The following is a 15,051-nucleotide window of genomic DNA, read 5'->3' as shown; positions in this document are numbered from 1 at the left end:
CATGTACCATTAGCTTTCTGCTAACCTCAGCTCATATCATGACTGCTGCATTGGCAATGTAATGAGAAACTTCAGCATGGCCTTAAGCTTTTAACACCAATACAAATCTGCTTCGTGCCTCTTTGCACATTCTGAGTCAGATGTGAGGTCGTCGAATGGTCAGTTTGCTTTCGTTTTTCAGTTTCATCAGCAAATTGTCCATAATTCCCTGGATAAAAGACAAATTCAGAGGCTTCGGGCTGAAAATAAAAAATTTTTAGGCATATAAAAACCAATTATTGCTTCTTAAGTTGGTTAACACACCTGGGGGTCACTGGAAAACGGCCTCATCTTCCCTCCAGGCAAAAATAAAAGAGTTGAATTCCATTTTTTTTTATCTGTTTTTCAATACAATCAAATGTATTTTTCTAATAATTATTGTTAAAAATAAGTTTTAAAAAAAACTTTCTGAAAGGCTACTTGCCATGCTTATCTTTCATAATTAGCTGCTAGGCATCCACAAGCTAGCATAGCAAAAAGGAAATGAATAAATGAGTTTGTGACACAAAGAAAAATATTGAAGGAACTGTCCAGATGAAAAAGCCCTGAGAGCTGCAGTGGGTGAAATAGATGTGTGATTAATATAAAATATTGCACATTTTCTTATAATTAAAAGAGGGGACTGTGGGGAAAAGTTTTATTATCAGGTAATATATTACGCCATAAGCGTCAGATTCATAAAGTCATTACATTTTACTTGATAATAAATTTTCCTCCACAGAATTCATGGCCAACTAAAATCAGAAGGTATGAGGCAGCATTTATGCAGAACCAAAGTAATAATTATTGAATAATGACTAAAAGTGAAAAATAAACATTCTAAAATGTGATGTTTATTTTGAAGTTTTGTCTCAGAGGGATCATGTTTGGGGACATGTAAAGGTTTTGGACCCCTTGCTCCTGCAGAAAATGAGGGTTTTGTAGTCACTGAGTCAAAATCTGGACTTAGATGTGATTTAAAAACTGTGGGATAACTAGGCTAAAAATCCTCTAGTGTGAAAGTATTAGAACAATCTTGCAAAATAGAGTGGACCAAAAGAAACTCTGCAAGTTGTTAGAAGGTCTGTTCCTTTCTTGCTGCATTTTCAAAATTCATTTTCCCTTTTAAAAAAGGAAAAGGCGCAATTTTGTACAACATCTCAACTTTTTTTTGCACCATGTGAAGGTGTTTGTGAAGGTATTAGGACTCTTCAAGGTCATAGATCACAGGTAATCAATATGCTTTGTTGTCTCTGTTTTCTCTCTCCAAGGCGGAAGAAAGACGACAATATTACATTTGAAACAGTTTGTCACAATCCAGCTAATCCCCTGTATGGCCTGTACCTGGACGATTACAACAACACAAAGTGCATTATGAAAGAGAAAAAGGGCAAAGATGCAAAGTTTTTCATCTGTTCCTGTTCCAACGAGGAGGAGTGCAATGATAACATCATTTTTAACCCAAGTAAGTTGGGCATTTTGTCTTCTGTTTTTATATCTTTAATTGTAGTGCATGTTTGAGATCCTGATGTTGTGGTTTTTATGTTTTAGTTAGATCTCCATGGACACATTTAAAGAATGATTTTTTATGCTTTCACTTGTGACACTACCTTGTTTTGCAGCTGAAATAAAGACACTTCTAGACGGGGCAACAATTTTCCAATTTAATATTCTCTTATTTCGGTGAACATGTCTAAATTTTAGTTTTCTGGTTTTATCTGACTGGAGTGTCGCCTGGTGTGACCTTTTGTCATAGTCCACCTGCTTCAAACTTTGTGTGTGAACAGATGATTTTCTGCCGTCTGTTTTCAATAAACCACAAAAAAAAACATCAATTTATTCAATTTTTTTGTGGAACATTCTTTGTAAACTTGTAGTCAATTGTGTATAAAAAAATCCCACTAGGTCTTAAATTGCTAAAATATTTAGACCACCCATAAGTATGCCACCTCCAAAGTCACTCCAGTCCTCCTCATCCCCGTTCTGATGTCTGGCTTGAATTTCAGCAAGTTGTCTTCTCCATAAGAGGGTGAAGTAGCTGGAGCTCTTATGATGAGATTAAAACTAAACATTAAAATTGGTAGCTGTAAAGCCAAAGCAATTAGATGGAACAAGCTGAGAGCTGCAGACGTTCTAACTTTAAATTAGTGTAATGAGTCAGTTGGCGTCTACCCTACAGATTAATTATAGTAATCTGAAGAAGGCTTCAGTTTATAGGTTACTTGTATTAAAAGTTATAAAATACCCATACGACTTGATCTACTTTGCTCTTCTTCTGATTGTAAGTGAATCTTCTTGTAATCACTCAATAATCACAGCAACAGGTAAATTGATATATTAGTTACTATCGGCTAGTCGTGTAAAGCGTCATGCCAGAATGTCAACACGTTCGTACTGTGAGCCTGTGTTTCTTTGATTACAAACCGCTTCAGGACACACCTTTCCTTCTTGACTACTGTTCGTACTGGAACCTCTTGTATTTTTACTGCAGCATCTCTGCAGTAACAGCATAGCGGTAGATTTCTGGGACCTGGCTTGGAACAGCAGAGAGCCAAATTAAAAGCATCTGTGGAGTGCAAACCACGTCATGGAAATGCATTTACGTACTCTCGAGAATATCTGAGCACTCTCTGTGACTTTTCACTGAGTAAAGATGGGTGTTGCTGCAATGAAGGCTGTCGTGATTAAATACAAGTTAGAAAAGAATGATCCCAGTAAGTTCCAGTGAATCTGGCTTGTTATTTTTTAACCAGTGGTAAATTTCAATTAGGCATCCACAGAACGCAGGATTCTTTAAACCGTTATCTTACCATAACCTTTGGGTAGAGTTTGTTCTTCTCAAAGAAAAATACAAGTGATATATTTACTTGTTTTATATATATATCTATATTTACAGATATTTACAGGTAGTTGATGGTTGAGAAATAAGAAAAGTAGACAATTGAAGGACAAAAATGTCCGATCTCAAGTTATTTCTAGGAACCTTAGAGAAGCATCATTCCTCAGTAGTTCATCCACTTCATGACAGGTTTTATTAGCTTTTAGGGATTCAGTTAATTGGTGTTTGAAAGTGTCAATTTGCACTTTTGTTAGGTGTTTTTGGTAGATTTAACTGAAGAAACTGCACCTAACTGCATCTTCGTGACAGCGTGTTATAAACCTGTTATATTGTTGTTTATCTTCCTCTTAAATGATGCGTGAAAACAGAATGCCACAAAAAAATAATATTTCAGCATCCGTGCTGAAATATTTGATTATCAGATAAACCAGACTCCCGTTGAGTTTTATCAAGCGTGTCACACATATTGAGCATATATCCAACAGAATCAACACAACTTACATTATCACAGCAACCATACAATTTTACCGCTACTCCATCTCTATTTTATGAAGCTGCTTTGCATATCTTGGCATTTAAATTACCAGAAGTTGAAGGTGAAACTGATGACATGTACTCATTCACTATATTGACACAGTCATAAATCACTGAAATGTCATCCCAAGGTGGCCAGTTGAGCCTTAAATATGGACAAAGTAAATTGGAATAAAACAAAACTGTACCTTCATAGGAAAAATAACATACTGACGCAGAAGAATGTTTGACTCCACACCACTGACCCCGACTCACAAGCACTGCTTGGAATGGGAGTGCAAGTACTACTTGCTGTAAAAACATGACAAGATTATTGAGTTGTAGCTCTGCTTTCTGATATGTATAGACACAAAACTGTTCCAGCCTTCTAAAAGGCGTTTTCAGCCTTTTAATGGCTGAATGATTCATAGATCTCAGATAACTGGCTGAACAAGTGAGAGAGAAAAAAAACTGTCCTGTGAAAATTGGTCCTGGATTACAAATGAGAACCTTCAGAAGACCAGGAGAAAATCAAATGTTCATTATTTGGAATAACAACATTACAAGTGCAAGATTCTTAAAAGTAAGAATCTCAGCATTCAGTAAATACAATTCTGATGCAACATGAATAGCTACAAATGAGTTTAAGAGCTCATGAAAAAATAATTCATTACACAAATTTATCTGTATCCTTGTTAAAAGTCTGAAGAGTTGAAGAAGTTTAAACTTCAAGGGGGAAGTTATCTCAGCAGACAGACTGCAGGCAGGTGGGCTTTTTTTATAAAACTGGAGAAAACATGCTGCAACACATCCCTGTTAGATTAAACCAAACACTTGCTCCAGAGAAAGGGACAGACATGCTTCTTGTTTTTTTTTTTTTTTGTAGACGTGGCATATTGGCTGACTGAACTAAATGTCTACGTTCATTATGTTCAGCGAGTTTGTCTTAAATAGCAGAGTAGGTAACAATTGCATAGAAGAAGGGAAAGAATGATATTTGAAGTTCAAAGTAGATTAATTAGAAAATTATCATGGAAAGGTCAGCCAAAAATCTGAAATTAGCAAGTGTTTTAATGGGGCAACTGTATGTCATTTAAAAACAAATTAAAGTTGAAAACGATTGCAAGTTGTGTGGGAAACACACAACTAAACAATTGCAGTTTTAATCTTATCAATAAATTAATGATCTTAATTTACTGACTTTGGAACAAAAAAAGGTTTTTACCTCCTTGTTAGCCAAAGGGCATACAAAAGTATGCAAAACCTCTTGTTTTTGTTGATATGTCATTTTCTGTGTAGACTAGAACAGATTGGAAATAAAATAAATTACCCAGAAGTATATTTTATTTCTGCTTACATACAAACTAATATTAGCATTGTAGAGCTGCAAGCTGCTACAGGAAGTAAGAAAACTTGTAGTTTAAAACTCCCTTGAAGGAGTTCTTCAGAAGTCACGAGACTGAAGTCCGAGAAGCAGAAACGAAAATAAATATTTCGGTTCAAAAATCCTCAGAATTTCAAAGTTATGGACGTTTGTGACGTCAAAACTGTGTGTGTGGCTAAATGTTGGGATTATTGTGTTTTGTAGTTTTAAGGATTAATGTACAATGTCTGCCGTTAAGAGCCACCATGACACTCCTACAGCAAACAGAGTATTCATATAATACAATGCCATAAAAATCTGAAAAAACAAAACAAAACAAAACAAAAAAAACACAGTGATCTCTATTGTACAATCATTAGATTTGACCACAACCACACCTGGAGAGATTACAGCTGTCAAATGGTTGCTTTCTTGCAAACTTACTCACCCAGTTTTAAGCTTGTTTGGGGTTTTTGTACGTCATGCCTGGTCAGAGCGTAAACTCTGATTCCTTTGAACAACATCCATCTTCTCCCCTATTCACCTTTTAACTGAGTTTTCTTTTCAGCATTTTTCATTGAGCATTTTAGCATATTTCTACTTGAGAGGTCAATTCCCTTCTTTTTCATTTTAGAGATTTTATAACTTCAACTGTGTTTTAATCGACCTCTGTCTCAAAGACAAAATTAACTAACAGAATGAATTAACTACACCAAATGTCAAATTACTAATCCATAATCCATTCCTTTTTATAGTGAAGGCTTTTTAATTAGCAAGTGTAAGCAGGTTTTAATTTGAGGTAAAATAAGAGTTTTATGACACTGATTTAATCTTATATAATGTTATGTAAGGTTAACACGCAGACCTGTTGATGTTGAAGACAACAACTTGAGGGTTTTACTCAAATGTCTGTGTCAAGAGGCACAGTGACAGGTTGTTGTGAAAAAAACCTTCTCACTCTACGAAAGTCAAAACAAACTGTCTGTCTGGGGCCCTGCAGAGGATTTCAGACATGCGGTTTCCTGTTTAGAAAAAAGAGAAAAAAAATTATAGAGCGCTCGAGGGCTTGGTCTGGGGAGTTAGTGGGATGATTTTTTACATTAATATTACTACCTTGCTCAAGACTGACTCTAGGCCTTTGTCTCACAGAGTCCTCCAAAAATTTATTCTTGTCGTTTATTGTAACAAATGGATTATGTTAAGATATCTTTTTGCACTTTATGTTTGCAGCAGTAAAAAGTAACGTTAAAACATGAAGATTTCTTACTGTAAAGTACCAAAAGCTAGTTTGGGCCTGATCAAACTGGAGAGAGTTTCTACTTCTCACTGTGCTATTTGTAGTGATATATTCTTAAACATCCCGTTTTATGACTGCAACTTGAAAATGTATACTGTAAATGCTGCAAATGGTGCTGTTTGCCAAAACAATCGCAGGTTCCAGACACACCCTCTCCTAGCATACAAAAATAAAACAAATGCTATAAAGAGGCACAATACGCGGTCGGCTGGGTCGGCGTTTGGAGTTGTTTTTGAATCTGTGGTCCAGACGTTAATTTAAATGGACATTCCACAACCAAAGAGCAGTTCCTCCGCTGACCTAAGAGTACCGTCGTACTTGAGCATACCACAAGCAAATCTGAATAGGCAATTTGGAATCGGTGTAAATCGGATGATAATTGTGCTAATCTAAAGAAAAAAGGAAAAGCGGGGCTTAGTAAAAGTCATGTTTTCATTACAATCCTTATCAGATAGAGTTGCATAACTTCACTTGCACTAGTTAAATCTCCATCTTTTCAAGCGCTTTAGAGAATATCCATCTCGATGAAACTTGATGGGATATATTCTCTACTGATGAGTACCTAAAATCACCTAAATTAACCCACTGGGAGGACTATTCATGAAATGTTCCTGCAACCAAAGGATCATCAGCTGCATGATATATTAAGTCCACACAGAAGAAGTTCTTATGCATACTCCAATAAGTAGAGGGGAAACAACAGCAAAGATCAAGGAGCCTGAGGGAAAGACAAAAAGAACTGTGTCTAAAATTGGGACACAATTTGGGTGATTAAAGTGAGAAACATAAAGATCGACAAATTCTCAAAAATCCCAGCGTAAACAGTTTAGCCTCTTTCATTTTTCTCTTCAATTATATTGTCAATCAAAACAGACGTGTTTACAAAATGAAATGTTTCTACAGCAAATGCAAACTGGCTAGATTAACAGAACTTCTCGGTAATAACTATTATTATGGTTTGAGAGTATGTGCATAGAGTCCTAACTTCTGTTCTCCATTGTGTACCAATAGAAATCTTTACCTTGTATTCAAAGACACATAACTACAAAGATCACAATATTTCACATTTGCGTTCTGCAACACAGTAACAGTAACTCTTTTTCTCAACGGTCTTAGTGACAATTTCTTTCATTTTATGTTTCTGTTATGAAGTTGTAACTGATAACTCCCTGAACATCTGTAGTTTGACAAAGTAGACATTAGTTTTCCAAGATGCAAAGAAAAATCCATACGACCCACAAAACTGTCAATGAACAGAAGAGGTCTGTTTCAGAAAAACTGTAATTTTACCTTAATTAACTGACAAAAAAAAGCTCTTTCAAGAAAAATGTAATTTACTGCAATCAGTTAAATGGAAGAAAACTGTAATTATCTATAATTAATTAACATAAAAATGTTATAGGGCAGAACAGCAATATGAATGAACAGTAGCACCAGCGTTTTTCTGAAAATGAGAGCCATAAAAAAACTGTCAAACATAGAATAAATTACTATGGTAGTTTAAAAAAAAATCCTCTTTTCTGTAATAAAATACAGAAGTGCACAGCAAAATCACAAAATATCACATAGTATTGGTGCTCTAGTTTCTAGTGCACCAATACTAGAAACTATTAATGCCATTGAACAGATTAAATGGCATTAAATACCATTTAATGCAAACTTGACACCTGTATGTAAAAATTAAAATATTAGTATTTATGAATTGCAGTGAAGTTAGTGAGCTGAATTGCTGTGAGCGCAAGAATTTTGTACACTCAATACTTGTATGAAATCATTTAATTTCCTTTATGTTGGACAGTATTGATAGAAAACTATTTTGTCCTGCTTGTTATTCATGACGTATGGAGAGTACAGCAGAATATTCTCACAAGTAGCAGGAAAATCCTCCTGGAAAAAGCTGATGTTGGGCCGGAACCTGGGACAGCTGCACACTCTCTACTGCTGACCTAACTGGGGCCCTTTGGACAAACAGTTGACACAATACTAAAGTGTAGTTATGAAGATAGTTTTATCTTGAGATGGATTCATCCGGAGTATTAATGTGTCTATCCTCACTGTCTTCGTCACAGATTCTCAGGTTGGGCCTGTCATCCTGGTCAGCCTGGTGCCTCTTCTGGTCATAGCCATTTTTGTCATCACTTCGTTCTACTGTTACCGGGTCTGTAGTCAACAGGGAAACCCACGCAAGAAGGGCAAGCCGCTGGACAACACCGACAAGCACCCCATCATAGACAACGAGGGTTCAGACAGCAGCTCCACGCACGCCAACAACCTGAACCACAACACCGAGCTCCTGCCCATCGAGCTGGACGTTCTGGTCGGTAAGGGCCGCTTTGCCGAGGTCTACAAAGCCAAGCTGAAGCAAGGCTCGTCGGTCCGGGAGGAGCACGGCTTTGAAACGGTGGCAGTCAAGATCTTCCAGTTCGAGGAGTACGCCTCCTGGAAGAACGAGAAGGACATTTTCTCAGACGCGGACCTGAGGCATGAAAACGTGCTTCACTTCCTGACAGCAGAGGAGAGGAAGGGGCAGAGGCAGTACTGGCTGATCACGGCTTACCACCCCCTGGGGAACCTCCAAGAGTACCTAACCAATCACATCATCTCCTGGCACGACTTGTGGCTGCTGGGGAGCTCGCTGGCCCGTGTCGTGGCACACCTGCACAGTGACCGCACGTCCTGCGGCCGCTGCAAGGTCCCCATCGCTCACAGGGACATTAAAAGCTCAAATATACTCGTGAAAAAAGACATGACCTGCTGCCTGTGTGACTTTGGCCTCGCGCTTCGACTGGATAACTCTCTGTCTGTGGACGAGCTGGCCAACAGCGGACAGGTGAGACCTCCTGCTTCTACATTCATCATTTAATTTCAGCTCCAAAATCTCTCACTGTGCTTAGTTTTGCTATTTAATGTGACTGACTGATTGAGTGAGGCAATCAATATCTGAAACTTGTGAATTAATTAGTTTTTTTGCCCCCTTTACTCTGATTGCCCTAAATGACATCTAGTTGTAAGAGCAAGGAACACAGTTGACAAAAAGTGGAAACGTGGAGAACACGTGGAAACTTACAATAAATTACCAATTGATGGTTTATTAGATTAAAATTTGTTCAAGTTGATTAAATAGTGACGACCACTTAGACCTTAGTCCATTGTTGAAGTTTGGTCGTCATTCAAAAAGGGCTCTGCTGATCACTGTTAAGTGGAGCTAGTTAATACAGTAATAAAGATGGCAGGGTCAGGAGAGAGCTGCAGACTTTCAGAAAATGGGCAAGATAATCCGTCATCATGGCTATTATTAGTTATAAACTCCACAGATTTTGTGTTTATGGAAGAACTGACGAGAAGAAAGCCAAAAGTAGTGGACACAATCCATTTCTTCCTCAGTTAACATAAGAAAGAAAATGCTCTGGTCTGATGAAAACATAGTTAAACTTTTTCATCTACAGGAGAATACAGTGTGTTGTGGAAAATTAAACTTGATTCTAAATAAGCTATTGTTATTGAAACATAGTGCAAGCAGTATGGAAGTGTGTGTCCAAATAAGACCTTATTAAAAAGCATTTTTAATAAGTTGATAAAACTAGATATTTGAATGGGTTTTAATTATTTTGCTAGGACCAATGTACAAAAAAACGAGTCTACAGGACTAGAGAACTAATGGGGAATTGTCCATAGAGTTTGCAGATGTAATTGCAATATTAATTATTTACTAAGTGTGTCTGGAAACCAAAACACATTACACATTTCAGATCTTTATTTGTTAAGAATATAAAAATAAAAAAACGTGTATTATTCCAATAAAATACAGAGGTTTTTTTTGGTAATGTAATAAAATGTTAGAAAAGTTAAAGGAAAATAATTATTTTGTTGGGCGCCAAGTTAGTTTAGGGAAAGAAAATCAGCGTTCCGTATCTTAATGAGCGGCCTCCGGCTATTTTTTTCTTTCCACAAGGATTTGAACTTAATGGACTCAATTTTCTGATGTAATAGCTCACTCTGTTTTTAAAATGACTCATCTTGAAAAAGCCTCATCATTGGCCACACAGCACAGCTAATGCATTTTAATGCTCTTAATGCATGTGAAGGATTCTCTTTTCCAAGCTGATAATAAGGTTATTAAAGAGAAGCGTCGCATTGATGAGCTCAGGGACACATTTACTTTCAAATTATTCTCCACATCCATCGTGTTTTGTTTCAAATAAACTTGTTGTGACAAATGCACAGGCACGAAGTGACCGCGTGTCACCCAATTACTGCAGCTAGAGATGAAAGTTTGCTCCTCGACGAGCACCCTTCAATGAAACAGTCATATAGAGGGTGGCTGTTTAACAAAGTCGTGTAGGTCTGTGTGTTTGTCTGATTTTTTTTCCAATTTGTTTTTTTATTTTTTGTCAGGTGGGCACGGCCAGATACATGGCTCCTGAGGTGCTGGAGTCCAGAATCAATCTGGAAAACATCGAGTCTTTCAAACAAGCAGACGTTTACTCCATGGCTCTGGTGCTGTGGGAGATCATCTCCAGATGCAGCGCAATCGGAGGTAAGATGGTGGGAAATACAGAAACTCTAAGATATCCCCAGGAAATTTTGCATTGCAAGTAAATTCAGGCATTAAAATGTGATCAATTCTTCTTAAAGGTGCTTTGTTTTGCAGCTGAAGGCAAAATTTGTGGTTTTCAGGCGTTTTTGACGTCTTGATTTGTTTTGCTCTGTGTTTCTTTCATAAAGTTAGGATACTCTAGGTGTTTAGGATTTGTATAAAACCATCAGCAATGTATGAAATGGTGGTTAAAATAAGAGCAGATGCTTGGTAATAACTCACGAAGCTTTTTAAACTTACAGCGTAAAAAAACATCAGGTTTCTGCGCCTCTTTGGTACAGAGTGCTTGTCTTCTAAAAAGATATTTGATATACTCTGAAATTTATTAGTTAATTTTTTTTTTAAATGCAGGGGAAAAAAAACATTTTAATCTAAAAGTTGTGCTGACATGTTTGTTGGTTGCTTCATTCTTTTTATTTGATCCAAACGAGCAATCCCACTTGAAATGATTAAAATATCTCCTGATTTTACACAAATATCCGCTCTCATAAGTTGAGGATCTTCAACTAAGCTGATAATTTAAGCTTTATGTGAATTATTTATTACTCATTTCATGTTTATATGCTTAGTTCAGTACTAGAAGGAGTACGTGAAATGTTGCAGTCGGGTCTGTCTTGCCAATCTGCTCCATGTTATCACACAGGAAATCATGAGGATAAACGGACTAACTTATTCATTTTGTCTGGACAGAGAACAGAAGTTCTGGATTTGGGACTTACTCACTGGTTCTGTCTCACCCACAGACACTTCCTGTAAATATCTATATCTCAGGAAGCTTTCCCACATTTTCCAAACGATGGAAGAAAAAAAATATTTTTAGAGCAGACAAGCATATAGGAAAAGGTTTTTCTGGTCGCATTTAATCATGTGAAGATGGAAACTATGCAAGAGTATCAAAATAGAAAAACTTCACATCACAGAACTCGTTGTTGGAAGTATAAATATAGAAACTGAATCGTACAAAACAGAGGGGTGCACAGGAGTGATATTGTAAATAGGAATGTTTTAAAGAGCAATATTTGTTTTTGTGGCTCTATGATTGCTGCACCATGCAGTCACATCAACACAGTTACCTAAAAACATATTTTTTAAATCGTAATTTTTGTTATCACAGTAGTGCCACAAAATAGCACAAAATAAAAATCTAAGCCCATACTGCTGCTGGAGTTAGTCTGTATCACTCTCTGTTAATATTAAGATACTTTAAAGTGACATGAAAAATTCCCTCTGTTGTCTTGAGACAATTGCATTTATTTCCTAAACTTACACAAATAGAAGAAATGATCTGACCTCATATTCAACTCAAATACTTCTTGAAGCATACAGATATGCATGCATAAATCCATTCATAAATCAAAACCATTTTAGAAAACTACATTTATCATTTGAGCTTGGTGAAAAAGAGACATTTGTTTGTTTGCTGAAGCAGTTTTTTTTTCTGACTCATTAATCGTTCACACATTAAGTCCCCTGCACTCGATGAAAGAACCAGTGTTTTGACAGTTTAGCAAAAAACCTATTATATATAAGATATTGTGATATTTTTTGCCTGCAACAAAGGCATTAATTTATTTCATTGTATCCATAAAATACCAAATATAGTATAGTTTGTCATCTGAAATCCGACAATGTGCATTTTATCTATAGTTTTTAGTCGTTAAATTAGTTGTTTTGTTCCCTCAATCAGGAGGAACTGAGTTGTATATGAGATAATAGAACTATTGACCCATTGGTTATGAAAAAACTGGGTGAATTAAGACCTTTTCTTTTCAGTGTTCTTACATAACGGTTTTATTTTGAAAGCTTTGCGTTTTCTGCCAGAAAATGATTCAACATAGCGTGGAAATCAAAGAACCCTTTAAATATCCATTGTGGTAAATATATTCTGCAGTGAGTGAACGGAGATTCAACCAAGAGGCTCAGTACATCACAGAAAGGTTAGCGGTTCACCCACAGAAAATAAGAACCCTATAAAAAGACGCCATGTTCGTGTTGAATCGGTGCCAGAAGGGACAGCATTTTAGAGAGATCCAAATTTAGCCCCAGGCCCGTGTGGCCTGTGGAAACCTTTAAATTGTTTTGGAAATTAAATTCTCTGTCAAATCTTTGATATTAATATGGCAGGACAGTAGAGGAAATTTTGCTGGAAGTAGTGAAGAGCAACATTTCCTAATTCATGAGGACATTTTCCACTGGTGCTTACAGTTTCTGCAGAAGAACCTTTTTCTCACAGACTTTTTCAGAATTTGTCACATTGCAAAAAAACATTGTACTAATGTCTTATTTCAGAGACTAAGTCAATATTCAGCCTCCCTATGAATATGTTTAACTGTAACTAATGTTACAGTTAAACATTTTTTAGAGTATTTATACTCCGACTTGTCTTCCAGTAACATCCTGCGTCCATCTTTACATCAACATTCCAGGTTCTTTATTTTACTATTGCCGTGATGTGAATTCCCGTTGGCAGCGGGACTTCTAATGCTTTCTTTGCACAATGACTTTCTTCCTGCTACTCTTTCATAAAACTAGATCTGTGAAGGCCAACATTGTAGTCATAAGCAGATTCTCCCACCTGATGAGTGGATCGCTGCTGCTCCTCCACTTCCCTCATACAGCCTGTCAGTTTAGATTGACACGCATACATTTGCCATTAAGAATATTTAGATCAAACTGTTGTCTTTGTGATGTTAACGGCTTTGAATATTGCTTTATAACCCAGCTGTTCCTGAAAGGGTTTTCACAATTTTCTCTTTGACTTCTCTGGAGTGTTTCTTGGTTGTCCCGTGGCATTCATGAGACATTTTGTTCACTAATATGCTCTAGTTAACCTCGGCGTCCTTCACAGAACAGCTGGACTTACAGTAAAAGATGGTTGTTATTTCTTCCCCCAACCTAAAAGCAGAAGTGAAACTATTGCATACAGTTATGTGACCCCAATAGATGCAATATAGGTGTGCCCACAAGAAATGTAGTAATTTATGTACACTGTATTAATTCACAGTGACCAGTTTTTGTTTGCAGTTCAGACATTGACTCGGATGCTAGGAATTACAAAAACAGTACAAGCACTTATTGATGAAATTCCCTTTGGAGTCTTTGGAAATGTCCTCTTAAGTTCCGCTTATAGATAAAAGTTGACCTGTAGAGAATAGCCGTGTGTTATCTGTATGCGGTTGGAGTGCAGCGTTCAGCTCCTCTTTGTGTTCATTACAAGATGCCGACAAAAACTCCATCAATGACCCATTAGTCTCGACGGGAGCCAAGACCGAAAGTGTCAAACAGGCGATCTGTCTTCCAGCGGAGGAATCGGCCCGCTGCCGCCCTAATGTGCCGTAACTTGTGTGTGTGTCAAGCAAGGTCAGAATGCTTGACACACACATACAAATCATAGAAATGAGTGATTATCGGCAGTTCAAGCATTGTGCGGGAGTTCATGTCCATGCTCGACCGTTTGTTTTCACTTCCCTCCGAAGTCTCAGCGGTCCCGTTTCAGTTCTGCTGCTGCCCCCGTCTCCATTGTGTCAGAGCAGAGATGGAGAGCCGCCTTTCGGCATGAACGCTCCCGCTTTGGTGCTTTCCTGTTTCCCCCCGCCCCATAACCCCTCTCCGGGGGGGATCTCCTTGAAGTGCATCAATGCTGTTACGCAAACCAACAGTGTGCGACCCATGTGACCCAAACCCCCTCTTCCTTTCCAGCTGTAAGACTATGTGAGCCCTGTGGGTGCATTTGAAAAGAAAATAGGCCATTTCCTATTTTAGTGAAAACTATTCCAAGACAAACTGTTTTTAGTGTGAGGTTTGAAACACCCTTGGAAATTTGGATCTCTCCTTTCTTCAATGTCTTTGGACAGTGGGCCAGGCAGGGAATAATGACAGAGGAAGCAGAGGTGTCAAACTCCAGTCCTCAATGGCTGCTGTCCTGCAACTTTTAGATGTGCCTCTGCTGCACCACACCTGAATAGAATAATTAGCTCTTTACCAAGGCTCTGGAGGACTTATCTACACAAGGAGGAGGTAATTAAGCCATTTCATTCCTGTGTTTTGTATCTGTGGCACATCTAAAAACCACAGGACAGCGGCCACAAAGAACTGGAGTTTTACACTTGTGGGTTAAAGACTAAACTTGTCACAGGACTCCTACGCTGTCTGGGAAAATCTGGAATTTGATTTCAGTGTTTTTCAGAACAGACTATGGATGGAAAAAGAAAATTAAAGAATGGAAAAATATTTGTTTTTCACACAGTCTTCCTGTCCCGTACCTACATGTTTTTTCTTTCTCTTTATCCCTCTGTCCTTCATGTTCTTTCTTTACTTTCTTGTGTTCTTTGTTCCTTTCTTTGTGTAGTACCCTATTTTCCTTCTTTCTTAGTTTCTCTCTTCCTTTAATCTGTCTTTAATCTTTCATTCTTACTTTATTTCTT

At 37.4% G+C, this 15,051-nt stretch overlaps 1 protein-coding gene across 1 annotated transcript in view; it reads left to right on the top strand.

The window, feature by feature from the left end:
* Positions 1–15,051, top strand: part of LOC129375080 (TGF-beta receptor type-2-like) — a 31,162-nt gene that overhangs the window by 8,488 nt on the left and 7,623 nt on the right. The window contains exons 3-5 of the mRNA XM_055053906.1: positions 1,290–1,483; positions 8,100–8,860; positions 10,426–10,567. Of these exons, the coding sequence (XP_054909881.1) occupies positions 1,290–1,483; positions 8,100–8,860; positions 10,426–10,567 (1,097 nt within the window). The remainder of the gene's footprint in view (positions 1–1,289; positions 1,484–8,099; positions 8,861–10,425; positions 10,568–15,051) is intronic.

Source organism: Poeciliopsis prolifica, unplaced genomic scaffold, assembly GCF_027474105.1.
Source record: "Poeciliopsis prolifica strain line A6 unplaced genomic scaffold, Auburn_PproV2 SCAFFOLD038, whole genome shotgun sequence".
Taxonomy (NCBI): Eukaryota; Metazoa; Chordata; class Actinopteri; order Cyprinodontiformes; family Poeciliidae; genus Poeciliopsis; species Poeciliopsis prolifica.
The sequence above is the reverse complement of the archived record's forward strand: the minus strand, read 5'-3'. Positions and strand labels throughout refer to the sequence as shown.